Source organism: Solanum lycopersicum, chromosome 7 (assembly GCF_036512215.1).
Source record: "Solanum lycopersicum chromosome 7, SLM_r2.1".
Lineage (NCBI taxonomy): Eukaryota > Viridiplantae > Streptophyta > Magnoliopsida > Solanales > Solanaceae > Solanum > Solanum lycopersicum.
In genome coordinates this window covers 66,475,550-66,493,598 of record NC_090806.1, presented here as the reverse complement: position 1 = coordinate 66,493,598, position 18,049 = coordinate 66,475,550, and the positions used below count along the sequence as shown (strand labels likewise).

The window sequence follows — 18,049 nt, the reverse complement described above, 5'->3', positions numbered from 1 at the left end:
TTCCAAATTAAATCGCTCCTACTATATATTCGTACATCTATCTAATTTCTAAACATCATTTATCTCTACTATATTACGTCAGTTACGTATTCTATGTACAAAAATCCTTAATACCACTAATTTAAAGGAATTAGAAAAATGCATTATCTTTAGTACTTTTTTAATGATCATTAAATTAATCACCCACCATGAACATATTCACGAACAAGTTTTCACTTTAATCTAATTAATAATTATTGATGTTAATGCTGTTGATCGATGACATCATCTTTTAAAGTTTAAAAACAAATTAAATTAAAGTTACTTAATCCTAATAGAATAAATTGTTTTAGTAGAAAATTTGGTCCCCTACCCTCCTTAGCCATCAACTTAACGAGGGGGCAAAATATAAAGTTTGAGGAGTCCAAGAAGAATATATTGCAAAATGTGCTTATCTTTTTTACTTTTAAATTTCGAAACTACTTTTCCTCTTTTTATTCCATTCTATTACAAAAAAATAGAAAATTTTGGAAACTAATGTCAAAATAATTTATCGTAAATATATTTGGTAGCAATTGAGTTAAATGTTGTTAAGTTTATTATTGTTATATTCTTTAACGATATTTATATCGAACATTGATTATAAATAAACACACTGAATAAATGTTATCGTATTTATAATTTTTAAAATCTTTAACGACATTTATCGCTAAATAATAATCAGAAAATCTTTTATTTGTTGTGTTGTAAGTTTATGTATTTATAATTTACACTACTATAAACAAAGAATTTAGTGATAACTGATAAATATCAATAGTTTGATTTTACGCTATTACAATATTTAATATCTATCGTATCATGTCCGATCCTGACAAAAGTATATTAATATCAAATAAAATTAAAAAAGAGCAGAAGGGGATAAAGGGGGCCTGGTTGAGTGTAGAAACAAAAAGATGTAAAAAAAGAGATGTTAATAATTGTGTTTGCCTAATATGAGGAAGCAAAATTTTGCTTGGGATGCCAATTGATTATTAAGTGACAAGTGATGTTTTTGTTCTTTTGATTAGTAAGAATATTTGGACCACAAATTATCTCCCAATTGGTCTAGCAAATGGCAACAATAGTTAATCAAGTTGATTAATCTTATTGATTAACATGGAGAAGAATATAACCTGGTGGATGCCAGACATATACTTAACTTTAAATAATTGAATGATTAAACATGAAGCATCATTATTACTGCAAAATTAGTATTCAATTTGAAACCTTCCTATAACAGAATGTATGTAACTATGAATGTTATATTTCCCCTATTAATATATGTTACTAATTAGAGCCTTTGGATAGGCTTATAACTTTTTTGACTATTTGATCTTTGAATTGATTTTTTGTTTTTAAAATAGTTTGTAAGCTAAAAGCTAGAATTCATATAAATGTATCAACTTTTTTTTTAGCTATTTTGTACTTTTTAGCCTAAAAATAGATGCTTAAAATTTTTCATGTATGTTTAGACCTCAATTGAAACGTGACTACTTATAAATGGGGGCATAAAATCGATGAACAACAGTTTTGGAATCGACCTGACTCTGATATCATGTAAAGATATAACGCTTGAGTCTAACTCAACCCTGAAAGTTAGTTCATGAAGGGAGGTTTGTCCAAGTCTATATAAGCAGATCACGTTCCATCATTCTACCCAAACTACATAAAAAATAATCATGATCGGCAATTAAGAACTAATTGTCGCTAAATATATATTTTTAGTGGCAATTAACACTCTTTATATATGTCTTTAAAGTCTTTAGCGACATTGGTTCTAATGTCACTTAACTATTATCGATAAAGACTTTAACACTTTCTATTAATGTCAATATTTGTTGTCGCTAAAAATTATTTTTGTTATAGGGTCATGTGAGACTTCTTTAACACCTTCAAAAATAAAAATGAAAATGTAAACTAGTTATTTAAAATAATTCAATCCAAACATCCTTTTATACGTCTTAATTTATGACTTTTAACTCCTGTTATCATCGTAGCTTACGACTTGTAACTTATTATTATCTTAAACACTATAAAAAAATTTAAAAACTATTTTTACTAGAAATCACTAAAATAAATTGATCCAGACAAACTCTTAGCTAGGTATGGTGTAATATTGTGTCGAAAATAGTACTCTAAATTTGTGACAGATGCTGATAATTTTATGACAAAATTCATCAATGTAAACAAGATTTATTAATTCACCACAATTCCACAATTCAAGTGCCTTGGTCCCAAACCTCCTTTTTTAAATAGGATTATAAGTTTCTTTTAAAAAGAGAGAATGAAGAAAAATATATGTAATGTATCTAAATTATCTTTTTATTTTGTAATTTTTTATTTGAAAAATAAAATAAAGACCTCTTATTAAAATTTAATTTCGAATTACCTTTTCTATCAAGCCGCCTCTAATTTGACGCAATTTTATCATAATTTTACTAATAACATAATGATTTGTTTTAATTTTTAATAGAGCTGTCAATATGGGCTAACTCACCCCATTCGAGCTAACTAATATAAGTTTTGACATTTTACGGGTCAGGGCGGGGCTATCCCATTTATGATATGGACTAGAAAATGGTCGGTCCAACCCACAAGTACGTGGGTTACAGGCTTGCCGGGCCAGCCCATTTTTTAAAAAATTATATTATTTTTAGAATTATAAAATTAAATTATAAATTAAAAATATTATCATAAATATCGACAAAAAAGTATTATGTGATTTTAATGTTACTATTTTTTTTTCAAATCCACAAATAAAATTATCTTTATGATATTAATTAAGTTTTTTTCAAGTAAAAGTATAAATATCTAAATAAAAATATTAACCTAATTATTTTGAATTTGAATATTAATTTTTTTGGCCCACGAATCGATCCTATCAACATTTTTCAAGTCCCACAAATCAGTATACTTATTCAAATCGGGCTAAAAAATCTTTTTCTAAATAAACTTTAAAATTCATATCCTAACCTTATTAAATTTCAAATTAGAGCAGACCAATTTAATAGGCATAGTTCATATTGACGACTCTAAACTCTAATTTTTAAGACGATGGAGAATGATGAAGAGTATGGAAAGTTGCACGTGAAGTGAAGTGGTCCAAATCAACAGTGAGTAATTATGAAGTCAGTTGGGGTGGGGGGGGGGTCACACAAGTAGTAGCAATATGACATTTTTTTTTTAAAAAAAAGATTATAATATAAGCTCAAGAGGCGTTTTTATTTACTTTATATTATTCAAGAGCCAAACGCCACCCGTGCGCCACTTTCCAACTTTATTTTGTTAAAAAGCTAATTTTTTTTTTTATAATATAAAAGACTCGTTTAGATTATTATTTTTACTTTCCTAATCCTTCCAATTTTCACTTTCTCTATTCTCTCGTTCTTTTTTTCATTGTTTCCTTATGAGAAGTCAAACTTCTTGGATACTAATAAAAAAATACCATTTGGTTTAATTAGTTGAAAATTTATAATTTTATTAATTTGATTTAATTTTGATACATGTGATTAATGTTGAAAAGTGATCTTTTTTATAGTTGTAAAAAAATGATTTTAGAAGAAGAATAGTAAAGTAATAGAGTTACGAGTTTGACTTATAGAGTCAATTGTTGATGTGTCTAATAGGATAGTTGCTGACAGTATATTATTTTGGATATAGTCGTTTCGTGTGAAACGAACATAAAGTACTTTATGTATCGAGTTGCTTTAATGGAATTTTTGGTGTAACAATAAAATTGTCTTTGTGTAGCGATGGAAACAACCAGTAATGCTTTTAGTAGAATAGACGATTCTATATTAACCTCTTAGAATGCAACATAATTTTTGAATATGAGATTTTCGTGCATCAAATTTTCCTTAATTTTTAAAAGAATTATCTTAGTTGTTAAAAACATCTTCCGTTCAACTTTGAATAAAAGACATAAGAAATGCTTATTTTTTTTAAAAATAACCTCATACGATTTTTATTTCAAAAAAACAATTTTTCATAGACATAAATTCAAGTTTAATACTATAAACATTGGCAATAAGTCTGTTCATACTTTTAATTTATTTCACACGAATCATATTTTCTTTAATAAGTTCGTAACATGGAGAAATTGTTTTTTAGTCACTTTTACAGAATTTCATCATTAATTATTTTTTAAAAAAAATTCTTCTTTGCTTTTTTGAGGTGTCCCTCGAAAAGAAAATACAAAAATAGAGTGACCCATCTCAATGAGCACTGCATTGGGGTGGGCTTCTATTTAATGGGTTAATGGACCAATATAAATGGGCTTGACTTTGTAAATGGGTCCCAAAATTCATAATTTCTTAGTGACTTTCTCTTCTGGTTGCTGCTGTCATTGTGACTTCTTAATAGTCTTTTCGTCGTTGTAGATTGAGATATAATGATTGAAGTTTTTTAACTTTAATTAGAATTTTGATGTTTTGAGTTTGAGTTTTTAGGTTATTGAAAAGATATAATGCGAAATAGTACATTCAGAATAGGTCATGTAATACGTTATATGAATATAATTAAACTTTAATGAAGATAATAGACGTCGTATAATATCGAGAAAAGAAAAAGTCTATCTCGAGGTATGAAACGTTGAAAGCATTTGCAGAAAGTTGCAACAACTTTTCCCTTTTTTTATTAATTTTATTTTAGAAACTATTGGATATTAACATGTTAGTAATAACTAGATTTTGCTTTTTCTTTTTATTTATTTTAATATTTTTGAACAAATGTTATGTCCTGCCAGCTTAAGCGCACCTAAATTTAAATGATTTAGGTATCGATAATTCTATTCTTCAAAGTTTAAGATAGATCTATAGAATTGTTTGATATTTTTTTTTGTCTCTATAGTAGTTTAAATACATTATCTTCATAATTTTGCCTCGCTTTATCGATTCATAATTTTGCCTCGCTTCATCGATTAGCTAGGCAGGGATAAAATATTACTTGTTCGAACGAATCAAATAACTTTACTTAAACTTTGTGATTGTTTTGAAAAGCTCATTAAATATATACAAGTACTTAATATCAAACCTAGTGACTAAAACACTCAACATAAAAAGAATCTAATGAGATTCGACATGTTCTACAACTATATACATTAACAAAATAATAATATCAAATTTATATATACCAATTTTTCATATTATAATACTACTGTTTCATATATATATATGTTTAAATGATGATGATTTATTGCAAAAAAGTAGAGTCAATTTTGACAGATAATGTGCAGACTTGCACGATTTGAGAATCTTTAAACAATTCATACTTATTGTCTTCATTTTGGTTGGTGGCCCTATTTGCTTCGTTGTAAATCATAACTACCTTGTAACTGGGCCTCTTAGTGGGCTAACTTATGGGTATAGAGCTGAGCCACTAATGTAGCCAAAGTTTGGGCCTTTTCCACGAAAAATTGAAGTTCAAAATACTTCAATTTCACGTCAAATAAATTTTTGAAAATTTTAAGCGAAATAAATTATAATTTTAATAGAACAGTATGATATAATTTTTAACACCATGCGTTGATGTTTCAAAAATAGTATGTGAAATTCTTCATTCTCAGCATTCGGTCACGTAAAATTAGTGATTGTGAGGTTTATCCTATATTATTAGCAATCTATTTGACCATTTGCTATTTAAGTCCAATATCAAAGTACAATGACTTTTATAAACTTAATCTTTTACGTAGTATCCTTCAATCTCATGATTAAAATATTATCTAAATGCTTTGTTTTAAAATAACTTAAAAAGCTAAATATAATTGTGATATTCAGTGTTGTTGACATCTAATAATAGTAATCGCAATAATAATAGTCTAACAAATTTTTGAATTGATTTGATTGATAAATACTCAGTATTTTTGAATTGATTTGATTGATAAATACTCAAATACTTTCTCCGTCTTATTTTATGTGACATTATTTTCCTTTTGTTCAATTTCAAAAAGAATGCCACATTTTTTTATATGGTAAGTGTTTGAATGTATAATTTCTTTTTTATTCTTATTGATTCCATTTAATTTTCTAATACATCTACGAGGACAAAGAAAAATGAGTTACTTCTGGAACTACTGACGGATCAAATGTTGTCACATAATATAATATAAGAAAGAGAAAGTATTAATTATTTTTGCGGGTTGAGATCCGATTACCCGACCCGTTTAACAGCTTTGCTGGAGTCGTGCCTTCTCTTCGAAGGAAAATCCTTCGACACGCCAAAATTGGCAAAGTAGTTCAATAATTTACGTATATTCAAACGCCTTTGCGCCTCTGTAAATTCTCCCGTCGTTTCTTCTTTCTCTCTCCGCATCACCGACAGAGAAGAAGAAGAGGAAGGATATACCGATACAGCAATTATTAGGGATTTGTATATTATTTTTTCAGGTAAAATATACATTTACAACTATTGTTTTCTACAGCTCAGACGATATTCAGCCATTACTCTTTCTCCGGAATTTGCTTCTCAAACATGTCTTACGCCTATCTCTTCAAGTATATCATCATCGGCGATACCGGTATATTTTTTTCCTGATTTTTCTGGTTTTATTTGTGTAATTTTATTGTTTAACACCTGATTTGGATCTGATCAATAGGTTCCTGGTGAGTTTGAATTGAACTTAGTTTTTCTTTTCATGAATTTTTAATTATCTCGATCTGGAATAAGGATTTCAATATATGGTAATTCATTTATGCTGCTATGGAAATGTTAAATGTGGTTGTGATGTTTCTTTGCTGCTAGAATTTGAATGTTATGGTTTTTTTTGTTGTATCACTTGCTTTTTTCATATATAAATTGATGTTGATCATGTCCTCACAATGAATGGCTCATATTAAAACGGAGGATTGTATCAGCGGAATGCATTTGATCTAAAGGTCATTTGAGGATTTTTAGCAATTGTGGATGTATTGTATCATCAACTAGTGGTTTTGAGAGTCTAACTTATAGGTTCTTGTGTCTTTGTGAAAGCATGATGAGTAAGTTTAGTAATGGAATTCTTCATTGGTTGTGTAGTTTGCAAAATCTTTGACAAGTAAAACAGTTAGCCTTCTGTACCATCAATATAGAGGACAAGCTGAGAGTTGGAATATTGTGCTATAGGTTAGGCTTTCGTGTTGGCAATCTCATTGATTTAGAGATAAATTATATGCAGCTTATGGTAAAGATGATCATTCAAGAGTTTTATCATCATATCAATTTAAGAAACTGCATGGTTTACACATTGCCTTTAGGACTAATTAGGAGCACTGACATTTTGGGTAAGGATAATTTTATCTCTTGGTAGTATGCATAACGACAAACATGCTAAATAATTCTTCATGATTTGCCATGTATTTGTTTGTGTTTAAATACATACATAGACTTCCTTGTTTTTTTATGTGCTTATAGCAGTGCTCTTTCTCCTGGCGTCTCTTACTGATAAATGATTAGATTTATTGGTTAATGATGTTAAACTGAAGAAGTCTTGTATAAGACATTGTTGATAATGTTATTTATTTTGTTATGCAGGAGTTGGAAAATCATGTCTTCTGTTGCAATTTACTGACAAACGATTTCAACCAGTTCATGATTTGACCATCGGTGTTGAATTTGGGGCTAGAATGATCACAATAGACAACAAGCCCATTAAACTACAAATCTGGGATACAGTTAGTGAAACATCTTTCCTTCTCTTTCTGTTGATTTAATTAAGTTTTATGCAAAAAAAAATGCTAAGATTAATTAACAGTTCAGATAGTTGTTGTGGCTACTGCTTAATAGGAACTTTGGATTATCTATCCTAATGTTCAATGTTGTGTTGTTGATGGTAGAATCGTTTTTATGGTGTAATCTTTGTTCTCTTTTGGTCGTTTGAATGACTAAAAGCATGATCTAATGAGTGTTCTCCATTACAGGCGGGTCAAGAATCATTCAGATCTATCACGAGGTCATACTACAGAGGTGCTGCTGGGGCACTACTTGTTTATGATATTACAAGGTATTCTCTGCAGTGTCTTTGGCCTTCCCATACCTGTAGGGAACTTGAGGTTACATGTCTGATAATATAAATGAATATATTTCTTGATCTTCCTTTTATCGTTGATCAATGTTCCAGAAATATTCTTCTACAAATTCTTGTTACCCCAGGATGCATTCTAAGTGCTAAGTTCCCAGCATTATGTGTGTGTGTGTGTGTGTATATATATATATATATATATATATTCAGTTTTTTGTTAATTTTCTTACAGAACATTTTCGATGTTTACCTAATGATCGATGAACATTCCCTTCTAATCTTTCACTTTATAACTTTTAGCCTATCTAATGATGTTCCAGTCAAATGCCTAACATGTCTTTGGCTATGAGAGCATCAGAACAAGTCTGTAAAGCTAACTATAAGCACTCGGTTATTTTGTTCTTATTCTTTTTTTCTTCAAATGAAGGAAATTTAATATTAAACTAAGGTGTATATATGAAGATATTATGGAAGTTTGGTCTATTTGATGTATTGGTGATTTTGTTTTCCCCATGCCAAAACATTTTAGGAGGGAAACATTTAATCACCTAGCTAGTTGGCTAGAAGATGCAAGGCAGCATGCAAATGCAAACATGACCATAATGCTGATTGGAAACAAGTGTGATCTGGCTCACAGAAGGGCTGTAAGCACCGAGGAAGGCGAACAATTTGCCAAGGAAAATGGGTTGATATTTATGGAGGCCTCTGCCAAAACAGCTCAGAATGTTGAAGAGGTGGGGGATTCTTCCATCCGCTACTTTCCTGACCTTTAATATCCATCCATGGACATCTTTCTCTAACTAAACTTATAAATTGGTTGTTTATCTGGTTTCTTGTTTCTGCTGCTTTTCAGGCTTTTATCAGAACAGCCTCAACAATTTATAAGAAAATACAGGATGGAGTGTTTGATGTATCAAATGAGGTATGTCACGCCCTGACCATTTTTATATATCTATAGTCTTTTAGTGTGGCTAATTTCCGTGGACATCTGTTAATATGAAAATGGCGATCGTCTAGAAAGACATAATTGACATCTCATGAAGTAAAGAGTTATGAAGAAGGTTTTTTTTGCTTGTTCTAAACCTGTTTTAATTTTGTGTTCTTGATTGAAATTAAATAAAAAAGTTGGAGGATATTCTCTCCTTTGAAAACATATATGCGTTTGGATACTTTGGAATTTTATTCCCCAAAAGAATACTTGTTTGCATCTTGTAATAATTGCAGTTTTTTGAAGTTTTGAGTGTGTTTTATTAGTGGATAACTTTTCTTTTGAAATTGCTAAAACCGCTTCTTGCAATATGATTTTTAAAGGAAGTCTTTTGACCAATACTTCTTGAAAAAAACACAAACTTGAACACCTATTTTGAAAGTTTTCTGCAAGATAATTACTATAAATTATCTGCAAACAGATGTCACCTAAGGAGGTTCATCCTCTATGTAATCTGGTCACTTGACCAAAGATCAACATCCTGCATGAGAAAAAAGACCATCTGGAGAAACCATTGTTGGGTTCATGTCTTGTGTATTTGCAAATGTCTAGCTGTATTATTTGCAGATAAATGCTGTTATAGCTTCTGAGATGCCAGTTTCCGTGATGAATAGTCTTGCAAAATGTAACATCCAAATTGGGAGTAGATGTTTAAGCAGTTCCTAATTGTATCAGTCTTCTCATTTTCTGGGATCTTTAATTCATCTACTTTGACCTATAAAAATAATGTGTGAATTCAGTGTCCTTTTGAGAGCTAGATACCTAGAACTCACGGATATGGAACATGCTGTCTTAGTGTGGGAAGGCAACATTAATTTGGAGGAAGTTAAGAAGATATTATTCCAACCATCCAAAGAAATACCGATCCATCAATCTGCATTCTGCTGACTTGTGAGTTCATACCCCAATCTGGGACCAATAGTTGGGCATATTGTTAGCAGAGTTCCCTGTTTAATGTAGTATCATTTCAGTTGAGTAGTGATAGAATAGCATTGATGAATGTCCTAATCATTGTTTTGAGAACCAAGAAAACAGAAACTTACGTTGCAAGTATTTCAGTAAGTACTTGTAAATCTCAGTGATAATTGATTATCAACATGTATAATTATCATTTACGTAATAGTAGATGGTTTCCGAAACTAATGCTTGCCCTTTTTTCATTTGCAGTCCTATGGAATAAAAGTTGGATATGGAGGTATTCCGGGGCCTTCAGGTGGAAGAGACGGAGCTGCTTCACAAGGAGGGGGTTGTTGTACTTGAAAATGGACATTTATTGTTCGCAAACCTATTATGTTCCTATGGTTGTTTATTTGTAGTTTGGTATTGCTCTTTAGTTTATTCCTTTTAATGAAAGGATAATATATGTGCAAAAATAAGTAAATTTGGTACATAAAAGACATTCTTTTTCTTTGTGCATTTTCTGTTTATTGAGTTGTCAAATGTGAATTTATTTCAGAACATGTGAGCATCCTCTGCTTTTTCATGTGCCCTTGCCTGTTTCTTGCACCGCAGTGTGCCAGGGATGGACATAAATGGCACACACTTTGGCTTGTGGAAAGAGTATGGTGAGTTTCATTTATAAGTATTTACTTACATCAAGTTGATAGAAAGTTGTGTTTGCTCAAAAACATCATACATAAGTATAAATGCCTAATATGAATTTTTTACTTCAATCGTGAACTAAATTACTTACGTCCAGAATATCAAACGTATCATGCATTCATTAATTACATACGAAAAAAGGATGTATAATTTGAATACCAATGAGAAAAAGAATGACGGGATTGATGTTCACTGGCAAAATGGACGGACGATGAAATTTGATCGTCCATTTAAACATAGCAACATGGGTCTTTAGTCATTATCATTATTTTATAATTATATTCTTGAAACTTGATACATCAACTCTCATAGGGAAAGTGACAGCATAGAATAAAGTATAATATCAATTCTGGCAATTTCGAATTATTCCACATCTCTTTTGTCATGTCTACAAGTACCAGATACCAATTATTTAAATACAAAAAAATCTTGATTAAACAATTCATTTTCTCACTCTTAATCACATTTAATAATGCACGGCTCATACACGTCCGTCACCCTTTTTTTATTCTCTCAAACACATGTGATCATATCTAACTCTCGTGCAAACAAGTGAAACGACGTCCACTAATAAATAATTCTTAATACTCTTTTCATTTTTATTTATTTATTTTATTTTATTTTATTTGATAAGGATTTTTTTTTTGTTTAAAATTTTAAAATAAGTTAAGCATATAAGAATATCTTTTAATCTTGTTTTTAAAAAACAACGCAGCTCAAATAAAATAAAATAAAGCTAAAATACAAAAGTCATATTTCAATCCCCAAAATACCCTCAATCGCAATAAATATTTCAATCCCCAAAATACCCTCAATCACAAGAAGTGTGTACCAGTCACACCTATGGTCCTCTCGTAAATTCCCACAAAACTAAGTCTATAAAGTTACCCTTGATATCAGTATTATAAAACCAAAAATCTCAGCTGTAATTAAGTGCAATCACACTCTACCACACACTCTCTATAGTATCTATAGTTGAGAGCAAGCTTTGTTAACAATGGCGGCTTCCATTGGAGCCTTAAAATCTTCACCTTCTTCCCACAATTGCATCAATGAGAGAAGAAATGATTCTACACGTGCAATATCCAGCAGAAATCTCTCATTTTCGTCTTCTCATCTCGCCGGAGACAAGTTGATGCCTGTATCGTCCTTACGTTCCCAAGGAGTACGATTCAATGTGAGAAGAAGTCCATTGATTGTGTCTCCTAAGGCTGTTTCTGATTCGCAGAATTCACAGACATGTCTGGACCCAGATGCTAGCAGGGTAAGTAAATTTCAGTCAATTTTATCATAAGATGCATTAGTATATAATCATTAGATAAAAATGTAGAACTTTTTTCTCTGATTAATTGAGGTGATTATTGGATTGTGACGGTTTGGAGAAGTAGATCCTCTTGTAAAAAAAATGGAGTGGGTTGCTTCAGAGTGAAGTATTTTGACTGGGTAGTTCTAGATCCGAGATCCTCTCACCTATTTTCCCTCTTTCTGATACAAAAATCACGTGCCTGTTTGAAAATGTGCTTGGATTACTTCATTTTGTTTAATATTTAACAAAATTCTTTGCCAACATTCTTCAAAGATTCATTATGCACGTGATAGGCATTATTGATGATATGACTTGGAAAAGCTGTTAAAACTAGTAATATGTTCTGGAAAATGTAGTCATTGGATCTGACTATCTGAGCATGAGCAAAACATCGCTGCACCAGCGTGTCGGATCCTTAAAAAATACACTACTTTTGGAGTACCAGACACGCACCCAAAGACAACTTCAAAGAGTCCAAATAACGTTTTCAGGCATAGCTAGTAGTGTGTGTCTCACCTTCTAATCCTTAGACTGAACACTTTTTATTTGTTAGTATTAGTAATAATGGGCAGATTGCCATTTCAATATGTCAACCTTTTTATATTTTCATAAAAAGTATATCAATCTAGTTATATTGTAGTATTAAGTTAATTGTATTCACAAAACCTTATTTGGTAATAGCTTGACAATGATTCACGTGTTCTTAGAAGTAAGTATTATGATAACTTGTTTTTTGATATGGAAACTTTAAGAAGCTGAATTTCTCTAAGTAAATACGGTGATCTGAACTTGAATTGTTTATGCAATGTAGAGTGTTTTGGGAATTATTCTTGGAGGTGGAGCTGGGACCCGACTTTATCCTCTAACTAAAAAAAGAGCAAAACCTGCGGTTCCACTTGGAGCAAATTATCGTCTGATTGACATTCCCGTAAGCAATTGCTTGAACAGTAACATATCCAAGATCTATGTTCTCACACAATTCAACTCTGCCTCTCTAAATCGCCACCTTTCACGGGCATATGCTAGCAATATGGGAGGATACAAAAACGAGGGCTTTGTGGAAGTTCTTGCTGCTCAACAAAGTCCGGAGAACCCCGATTGGTTCCAGGTAAATTCTCATTCCCGCTGCATAGAGTTCACTTAAAACTACTGTTATTGTTATTATACGAGGATACAAATATCAACTCAATTACTATGAAGCATACAATTAGCACTTAAACTACCTATATCTTTGTATATTCTGAAGAGCTGTTTAGAAATGCATTATTTGAGTTGTAACTCGGGTGTCATTCGTGCATGACACCTTAAATTAAACTTCTATTTATGCTTTATTGCTGCTCTGAACTAGTTTACTTCACAAACTGGCATAACAAGTGTTGATGCTTGTCTGTAGGGCACTGCGGACGCTGTCAGACAATATCTGTGGTTGTTTGAGGAGCATAATGTTCTTGAATACCTTATACTTGCTGGAGATCATCTGTATCGAATGGATTATGAAAAGTTTATTCAAGCCCACAGGGAAACAGATGCTGATATTACCGTTGCCGCACTGCCAATGGACGAGAAGCGTGCCACTGCATTCGGTCTCATGAAGATTGATGAAGAAGGACGCATTATTGAATTTGCAGAGAAACCGCAAGGAGAGCAATTGCAAGCAATGAAAGTATGACTATCATAGTCCTAATGCTTTTCAATTCAGAACTACTCAAGAAAGAATTTATTAGCATGTGTTAATTCTTGTTTTGATGTATTTCAGGTGGATACTACCATTTTAGGTCTTGATGACAAGAGAGCTAAAGAAATGCCTTTTATCGCCAGTATGGGTATATATGTCATTAGCAAAGACGTGATGTTAAACCTACTTCGTGACAAGTTTCCTGGGGCCAATGATTTTGGTAGTGAAGTTATTCCTGGTGCAACTTCATTTGGGATGAGAGTATGTACTTTCTCTAGAACCTACACTTCATGTTACTTTTACTTATCATGAAAGTTGGAATATGAAATATACACTTTTTGCTGTGTTCAATGCATAAAAAAAGTTGCATCTTCTGACCTTTACTCTAGAGCAATAGGGCCTTACTGTCTCAAGTTCTTGAACTCTCTTCCAAATATGGTTATGGTTATGAAATGAGCTCTCTTTTGTCTTCTGCTTTCGTGTGTTGCCCTTCTCAAGTTTTTCTTTATTTTTTTTCTTCTCTTTGTTGCTTTGCTTGTTCTGGTCATCAATGTGGAAACTCAAAAAAGAATGATGCATCGCGCTCAATTTCTTTTTAAGATAATGGTCACTTTGGTTAGTGTTGTTTCTAGAAGTCTTATGTATCTGTGTTCTCAGGTGCAAGCTTATTTATATGATGGGTACTGGGAAGATATTGGTACCATTGAAGCTTTCTACAATGCCAATTTGGGCATTACAAAAAAGCCGGTGCCAGATTTTAGGTAATTTTGCTGATCTCAAGGAGATGGTTCTCTATAGTTACCTTGCGCTGTTATCCACTCACTTTGATTTGACACTAATATTGTTGTCTTCAATATTTACTGAAGCTTTTACGACCGATCAGCCCCAATCTACACCCAACCTCGATATTTGCCACCTTCAAAAATGCTTGATGCCGATGTCACAGATAGTGTCATTGGTGAAGGTTGTGTGATCAAGGTAACTAGTTATTGTTTCAAGGCTCCTATATTTCTAAGTTGCAGTCTTGATAGCAAATATGTGAGGCATATCTCTGACATGTTCAATATTTTCTGTGACCTCATCCATCTTTCTCAAAAATAATAAAGAAGATAAAGTAAAGTATATTGGACTCTCTTCTCTCTGAGGCATGCTTGCCTTGCATTTTCTTCTCAGTTTGATTTTCCATCATGGTTGGAGAGGGCTAAATATTGTTGATATTATAGATCTTGACTTATTAGAGACAATTGGTCTGAAATATAACATCTAAAAGTTGGCTCTTTGATTAAGTTGAGGCGCACAAAATTTAAAACTCACTTACTAATATTGGAGAATCGAAGTAGTCTTGGAACAACGTTAAAGTTGTCTCTTGTGTGTGTAGAGGGTAACAGGTCCGAGACGTGGAATCAACCTTTAATGCTTTGGGTAGGTTGTCTACATTATACCCTGGGTTTGGACCTTTTCTGGACCCTAAGTGAATGCAATATGCTTTTCACCATTTTTTTTCATTTTTCATCATACAGTGCTCCAGAAAATGCAGAAAAATAGTATAGCACTACATAGTTATTAATCAATATTTCTGTTTGCAGAACTGTAAGATTCACCATTCCGTGGTTGGGCTCAGATCATGCATATCAGAGGGAGCAATTATAGAAGACTCACTTTTGATGGGGGCAGATTACTACGAGGTAATGCTAATAATTCTTTGATTACCAGAAAACATTTCTAAAACTAATATACACGCGAACATGAATTTAACATTCTTCGCTTATTACACTTGCTGTGTATATGGTTTACTGCGGAGCAACTTGCCTTAAGAGTCGAACTACACATGATAAAGAAAATACTGAGCTTGTGGTTTCCTTACTCTATTCACTTATTATAACGGACTCGCTTTCTGACCCATTATTGGTTCAGACTGATGCTGACAGGAAGCTGCTGGCTGCAAAGGGCAGTGTCCCAATTGGCATCGGCAAGAATTGTCACATCAAAAGAGCCATTATCGACAAGAATGCTCGTATAGGGGACAATGTGAAGGTTAAATTCCTTAAACTTTTACACTTCTGACTTAGTGTCATTTGAACATGCAATTGATGTGTAATGTTTTTTCTCGATATCATGTATCCATATTCATAGCATGAGTTCCTAATAATAAATTTTCTTTTGTCAGATCATTAACAAAGACAATGTTCAAGAAGCGGCTAGGGAAACAGATGGATACTTCATCAAGAGTGGGATTGTCACTGTCATCAAGGATGCTTTGATTCCAAGTGGAATCGTCATTTAAAGGAACGCGTTATAACTTGGTTGCCCTCCAAGATTTTGGCTAAACAGCCATGAGGTACAAACGTGCCGAAGTTTTATTTTCCTATGCTGTAGAAATCTAGTGTACATCTTGCTTTTATGATACTTCTCATTACCTGGTTGCTGTAAAAATTATTCGTCTAAAATAAAAATAAATCTACCATTACACCAGATCTGCTTTGATCTCACTTTTGCTTTATGTTTACTTGTGTTTCATCATCTCTGTATGTTTATAGTGAAAAAGAATTATTTGTTCTTCATCAATTTTCATGAATTCGGATTAGTCAGGTTCCAGTGTGGGTAAATGTATTGAATCATGTTTTAGAATATGAAATTGAAGAAAAACATCAGAAAACAGCTATCAAAATTCGAGTTTATGCACGTTGAAGAGAAAATTACTTGCTATATATATAGAAGAAGATGAAAATAAGAAAACAACACTGTTTCTTTAAATTTAGCTAGAAGAAAAATGATCAATCAGAAACAAACATCTCAAAAGGAGATAAGCCATCAAAAGCTGGAACGATGGCGAGTCGTCTGTTGTTGCTATTGCTACTTCCACCAGCAAGTACATTAGCTATTGCTGCACCAGTACTCAATCTCTTAGCAGTTTTTGTATCTTTGAACTCCGCCTTTTCCTTGTCCTGTTCCGTTGTCTCACAGAAGCCATCAAAGGATGGAGTAATAGTGTGTGCTTTGTTCTTGCCATTGTTGCCTTCACCAACACCTACATTGTCTGTTGCTGAACCACCTTTTGTATCTGTTGAATTCGTGTTCTTCTTCTCTTTTGTTGGGAGAGGTGGCGATGGCAGCTTGACACCAAAGTAATCAGTACAAATAGTCCAATTTTGAAAGAGAGACATTGTGTATCAAGATTTGTTTACAAGAGTGATTCTTGAAGATGGAAAAATAATGAAAGTAGTCATAAGGTATATATAGAGATCTTTTTTTTTTGAGTTTTAACCAAATCTGGAATGAAATAGGAGTTGATTAAAAAAACCCGACTTTTAGTTGGAATTTGGGAAAACGAGTAGCTTAATTCAATTCCTGCATGGAATCGGATTTTATTTCTAAGTTTTTTTTTTTTTAAAAAAAAATTACTTTTTGTGAGATAGCACTTTACCTACAAGTAGTCGGGCTCCAACATGGGCATCAAATAGGAATGTCAAAAATGAGTTCTAATATCTGTCAAACCCGTCTAGAATTTTAAGAGTCGAACTCAAGATTTTCTTGATTTGAATTCAATCTGAACTCATTCAAGCCTTAACCAATCTCAAGGAAATGCTTAATTGAGCTCAATTTAATCTTCAATTTTAATCCGTTTTAAGACTTTTTATTCGCAATGATGTAATGTGTGTTCTTATATTAAAAATATGAATTACTATATATTTTATATCTTTTAGAATTTATCTATGTATTTGTACTTCTTTTTTTTTAAAAAAATATTTCTTCGGTTGAAATTCAAATTGTGATTATAAAACTTAAATAATAATAATATATTAAAATTATTGAGATTAATCAGATAAAATTGAACGGGCCAAGATCCAACCGTTTTAAAGTCCATTTGAGTCCAACACATTTGTCGAAAGTAAACTTTGATGGGTCAGGATCTAACACAATTTTTATTTATATCCATTTTAAAATCTATTTATTTACTCAATCTACTCATTTAATATCTCGTATCAAACAATGGATGAGAAACCCCAAAAAAAAAAGTATGATGAGAGTGGAGATTTTTATGGTTAAGAGGTCCTAGTGGTAGTCATCCTCGTCACTTTCTACAAAATAAAATTATTTACTCAAAATGTTTTATGTAATTCATACACAATTTGAGTTCAATTGTAAAGTTGCTTTGTTGTTTATCAACAAGTTTTCTCACGGATGCCCTTATTTTAGGTGTTTTTCAATTTTTGCTCTCAAATATGATATTTTTAACTTCTTTATAAATCAATTATCTATGACCTAATTTTTTAAGTCATAAATTAATAATTTTTTTGCCTTGTCCGGTGCAAGTTTTATTATAGAAATAAGCTATATGGAGTATAAATTATGTATAGCTAACTCGTTCAACATATATTTAGACAATGTTTTGTCTTATACGGCATAAGCTCGATACAAGTAGTTAGTTATATCTCTTATCTAACGCAATAACTTGTGGGTTCTATA

At 31.9% G+C, this 18,049-nt stretch overlaps 2 protein-coding genes across 2 annotated transcripts; both read left to right on the top strand.

Annotated features, from left to right (window-relative positions):
• The first annotated feature begins 6,079 nt into the window (after positions 1-6,079).
• Positions 6,080-10,415, top strand: LOC101252198 (ras-related protein RABB1c). Its single transcript, XM_004243171.5, has 6 exons — positions 6,080-6,532; positions 7,525-7,664; positions 7,911-7,993; positions 8,541-8,745; positions 8,865-8,933; positions 10,167-10,415. Exons 1-6 carry the CDS (start codon positions 6,487-6,489, stop codon positions 10,257-10,259), a joined length of 636 nt encoding a protein of 211 aa, XP_004243219.1. The 5' UTR covers positions 6,080-6,486; the 3' UTR covers positions 10,260-10,415.
• Positions 10,416-11,522: 1,107 nt separating this feature from the next.
• LOC543968 (ADP-glucose pyrophosphorylase small subunit) lies at positions 11,523-16,056 on the top strand. The gene is made up of 9 exons (NM_001247767.3): positions 11,523-11,865; positions 12,719-13,015; positions 13,301-13,570; positions 13,664-13,843; positions 14,240-14,343; positions 14,449-14,560; positions 15,169-15,267; positions 15,497-15,616; positions 15,750-16,056. The coding sequence occupies exons 1-9, from the start codon at positions 11,599-11,601 to the stop codon at positions 15,864-15,866; spliced, it is 1,566 nt and encodes a 521-aa protein (NP_001234696.2). The 5' UTR covers positions 11,523-11,598; the 3' UTR covers positions 15,867-16,056.
• The last annotated feature ends 1,993 nt before the right edge of the window (positions 16,057-18,049 follow it).